This window comes from Papaver somniferum, chromosome 10 (assembly GCF_003573695.1).
Source record: "Papaver somniferum cultivar HN1 chromosome 10, ASM357369v1, whole genome shotgun sequence".
NCBI lineage: Eukaryota > Viridiplantae > Streptophyta > Magnoliopsida > Ranunculales > Papaveraceae > Papaver > Papaver somniferum.
In genome coordinates, this window is record NC_039367.1 from 143,795,878 (window position 1) to 143,800,746 (window position 4,869).

Below are 4,869 nucleotides of genomic sequence, written 5' to 3' on the forward strand. Positions count from 1 at the left end.
GACAAATGACCCATATTGATACTTAGCTCCTTTATAATGGAATTGATCGATTGACGGAACGAACGAGCTTCTCATATCTCCACAACAGCAACAAGGCAAAACTTTGGAAAAACAGAGTGAATCACTTGTTCAACACGTTTCCCTTAAGACATTAGCGCCCGGCTACACTCAAGAGTGATGCTATAGCCCTCACAGGACGGATATCTCCAGGATAAAACACTCTACTACACATACTACTAGCATATGTAGTAGATGCTCAACTTGAGCTTGGCAACTCCGAAAAAACCGTTAAGGAAAATCACGAACTCTTAAGAAACGCTATAAAGTAGTTTCACTTAGGGGTCCCTCTAAAATATAGAGCAACCCCTTTCCCATAGATTTTACAGAAGTAGTGACTTTCTTTATATAATGAAGTAAAACAATTTAAGAAGTGGAAACTACACAATGTGGGACTGATAAGTTTTTCATTCACAAACGAAATCAATAAATTATTATTTTTATTAAACCATTAAAAATAAATTTTTATTAATCGTTTTCCAACACCTACTACTAGCCTGATGGTAAGATCGTTGGATCAAACAAATTAAAAATTGCAACAGAAATCTCTTAAATGAGTTCTAAGCATTTCCTTAGTCCAAATCAAACTTTATGAAACAAGGATAAATGTTTATTTATGGTTGGAAACCAAGCCAACCTATTATTAAATCAGACATAGGAGAAGTATTGGCCTATTGGGTTCTTCAAACAATAACCATTTAACAAGGTTAGATGAAAACAGAGTAACAAAGGTGTCGTACATGTGTCGGTCTCAGACTGCTGGAATTAATCCCCACCAAATTATTGGTACTCTCACAAGGATTATATTCAGAAATATCTCCGGTAGAGTCATTGATTGAGTTTTGATCCGTCCCTGAATGGGATCCATTTGACAACGACATAACATGGCTACGCTATAAGAAAATTTTGATGGTCGAATGAGAATGCTGACAATGAGGTGCAAATATACTGGGGAGAGGCTACTAAAATTCATATAGAACAAACTCGAAAATCCCCGGTCATTTATAGATTTTGGTGCGTTCTATAATAATTGCGCACCGATTAACAATGCTGCAACAATTGTGTTCTCAACAATTAAAAGGTTATCGAGTGTATAATATAAATAAAAGGATAATTCGCCAATGGTATTATGCTGAGAGCAGCACCAAATCAATTATATAGATAGGCAAGAAACAAAACAAAAGGAACCAAATATTAAAAAGATGTCAATGATTGCATACATACAACGTTAAACACGTCCGGAAACAAATAATGGCAATTCAATGACCATAGCATGTTCTAACATGAAGTTTCAAGCAGCTTTTTCATCCCAGAACTCTTCTAGAGATTTGAAAGGTCCATTAGATGATATCATAAATTCCTGAATTATTAATCTGCGCTGTGGAATCTCACCAATCCTTTCCAAGTCTTCCTTAGTCAGTTCCCAATCGAATATGTTCAAGTTTTCCCTCATATTCTTTTCACTGAAACTTTTCACCACAAGAATCGCGCCTTGCTCGTATACCCATCTCATACTAACCTGATCAGAATGTAAGTTAAAGATGTTAAATTCTATGCATGACAAATATCCGTGATGCGAATGCTATGGCATATGATATATGCGGAGAACTTGACAAACCTGAGCAATAGACTTTCCTCTGGCGATAGCAATCTGGTTAAGCACCTCGGAACCCAAAACTGAATTGGAGCCCCATGCGGTTCCTTTGCCACCCAAAATCGAGTATGCAGTCACCAGTATATTATTGGCCTTGCAATACTCTCTCAGATTCGTTTGGTGGAAAACTGGGCTCATCTCCACCTTAATTAATCAAGGGTTTTATGTGAGGGAACTTATATGTATGCTTGTCGAATGTTGAAAGTTATTTGATTAGCATTAGATATCTTCGAGGTTCAACAAGGAAAGCATTCATTTTTTATCAAATAGTTTATTTTTTACTCACTTGATTTACAACTGGAGGGATGTTCGCTATCGCCAATAATTCCTGAAGCTTTTTGCAGGAGAAATTGCTGACACCGATTGACTTAGTGAAGCCAAGGTTCTGACACTCTTCCATGGCTGCCCATACAGACTTGTAGTCCATTAGAAAAACTTTGCCCCCTGCTGCGTCCATAGTAACCTCATTCCCTGGCTTCAAGCTTACCGGAAAGTGTATCAGGTATAGATCCAGATACTCCAACTTAAGATTCCTACATTACACAAGAAAATTTGGAATGTTTCTAAAATTTGATAGATGTTTAAGAAATGCTTAATTGCCCATAAGCCTTGGGTTCAATTTGCACCAAATGATTTTACCTCAGAGAACTCTGAAGAGCCAAAAGAACACGATCAGGGTGAGCATCGGTGCACCAGAGCTTAGAAGTGATAAAGAGTTCATCTCGAGATTTGACTAGGCCAAGTTGAAGTGCTTCCCCTATAGCTTCACCAAGACACTCTTCAGTTTGGTAGCACGCAGCAGTATCGAAGTGTCTGTAACCCACCTCTATCGCTTTCAAAAACGCCAACCTCTCTCGTTCACCCCCTTTACCAACTGTTTCAAATGTTCCCATACCTAAAACAGGTATCCCTTTCCCCGAGCTCAGAGTGATAACAGGTACACCAGTGTTCACCATCTTTATCTCTCTCTCACTCTCTTAAACTACCCGCACCACGACATCTATATATAGATAGGTTTAATTGTTCACATATTTCATGAACGTTTAGGAAATCAAGTTGTGGTCACCTAACGGAAAATTAAAAAATCGTAGAAGATTCAAACTGTTGTGTTAGTGTTAGCACAGCTAGAGGTGTAAAACATATTGGGCAGCGCCAGGCCACGAACTCACGTGTTTTGTACTGTGGTGTGGTGAGTCAGAAATTAAAGCATGTTGTACGCGTGTATTAGAGGACGCGTTGTACCGTTGTGTGTGTTAGAGGACGCGTTGTGATGTGTTTTGCCGGATAAACAACTATGAGAGTTATGCTATGCTGACACACTTATTTATTTGGAACCTTTGAGATATCTTGGTATTGTATGTATTTGTATAGAAATAAATTGACTTAACTAAAATAAAATGAAATATACATAAAATGTACTGAATAATATTTTGTTACGTAGTGCTTTATGTATATGTTGTTGTACTTAACGTATCGTGTTGTTTCATATTGTGCTTCGTGTGTATCGGGTATACTGTGCTTCGTGTGTATCGTGTTGTTACATACTGTGCTTCGTGTTTATCCGCACCGAACGCCGTACTGTGAGGTTTTTTTACTCCTGATCTATTTTAAGCATTTGTTGGTGAGAACCGACATATTCCCTCGGTTTCACAAAGACAGTCCGTTTTGACTTTATCAAAATATTAAGGAGACCATACTATTTTACTTGACTACCCTTAATTACTTACCTATTTTATTTTAATAAAAATGCTACTAATAAAGACTATCCAAAATTGTTATGAGAATTATAAATACGAAATATAAAAAGAAAATTTAAAAGATATCGAATTTATGAAGTATATGTTTCCTTGATTAGACTAATTTATTTAATATTTTAGATTGAGTCACGTTAAAAAAGGATTTATGAATATAAAGAAGTCAAGTGTATATTAGAGAGTTCATTGGAAAAGTATGACTATAAACAGAAGCTGGACAAAATTGTGAAACTGACGTAAAAGGAATAGAGGACGGTTTTTCCGAAACAGAGGGAATATCAAATTTTTCTCCCCTCTCTCACTCCTTCTTCTTCTCCAACAAAACCATCAAAAACAACCCTTCTCTGCTTAGATCTAGTCCATTTTTGGACTAGATCTGAGCAGATTTCTTCTTTTTTCCTTGCTTTCTAGGTTAGTTAGTAGATTAGTTTGGTTTTTATTATGTTTTCTACTTATCTACACCATTTTGGTGTTTTATCTACTCTTTTGAGGTTTATCTTCGCTTTAATGGCGATTCTTGGTTATTGGGTTGGGTATTAAGATCAATAGTGATCCTCTCCATGCTCTCCAACGACGAAATCTTCATCTTGGTTGTCTCCGATTGACAGAAGCTTCATCAGAATCTTCATCATCAACTTTGTAGTTGCAGGAAATCGTACAACCACACCACTATGAATTTAGACAAGATTCTAAGTAATCATAATGAAATTCTTTTATTATCTCAAGTTCTTGAATCGGTTACAAGATAATACAATGACTTTATTTGCTCTTTAAATAAACTTTCTCTCTCTTAATTTCTTGTCTAACACTCATTTCAGACCTCTCTCCTTAATACACAGATTCCTTCCCATTATATAGGGTACTACATAGTGGATGACAGCTAATAGATCCCCTATTTTCGGAATCATTGTGCGTTACAATCGCTCATGTACACAGACTCAATATCGCACACTTTACTCCTTCTCACATATCATCACATTTTTCTCGTGACTATGCTGACATCATTAAGTACGTCATCCTGATTGTAACATGTGCGATAATCCTCGCTTAACACAAATGACCTTTACTTCGCATACATAGTGAATGTGTGATATTTCACTCCAACAAACTTATCCGGCGATGGAATCTTCATAGGTGGTATTTTTGACGACGGAAGCTTCATCACTAGTTATAAGAGATTTGAGAAAATCACTCCTACTTTGGGAGCATTTCTTTCTAAAGAAGAAAAACAAACTATAATGGTTGGAATTTAATTCCGAGAAAAACCATCCTTCTTCCGATTTAATCAGATCTTATTCATACTTTTATTTGTCTTACTCCGATAATCCTTCTCTTTCTCTTGTCGGATTTCTCGGTATTGTACTCTTACGATATGTTCTTGTTACTTTGTATTCTCTTATTTTC

General features: G+C 36.5%; 1 protein-coding gene across 1 annotated transcript; it reads right to left on the minus strand.

Moving 5' to 3' along the window:
• Nucleotides 1–1,171: 1,171 nt before the first annotated feature.
• LOC113318312 (NADPH-dependent codeinone reductase 1-4-like) lies at nucleotides 1,172–2,787 on the minus strand. The gene is made up of 4 exons (XM_026566457.1): nucleotides 2,351–2,787; nucleotides 1,998–2,244; nucleotides 1,676–1,855; nucleotides 1,172–1,576 (listed from the first exon to the last, which is right to left on the minus strand). The coding sequence occupies exons 1-4, from the start codon at nucleotides 2,665–2,667 to the stop codon at nucleotides 1,349–1,351; spliced, it is 972 nt and encodes a 323-aa protein (XP_026422242.1). The 5' UTR covers nucleotides 2,668–2,787; the 3' UTR covers nucleotides 1,172–1,348.
• Between the last annotated feature and the right edge of the window lie 2,082 nt (nucleotides 2,788–4,869).

Bases quoted from the DNA above. Each gene is read 5' to 3' on its own strand.
- LOC113318312 (XM_026566457.1), bottom strand. From the start codon at position 2,667: ATGGTGAACACTGGTGTACCTGTTATCACTCTGAGCTCGGGGAAAGGG. The intron at 2,245-2,350 runs GTAAAATCATTT...TGTGTAATGTAG, and splicing joins GCTCTTCAGAGTTCTCTGAG to GAATCTTAAGTTGGAGTATC. The intron at 1,856-1,997 runs GTGAGTAAAAAA...TGATTAATTAAG, and splicing joins TCCCTCCAGTTGTAAATCAA to GTGGAGATGAGCCCAGTTTT.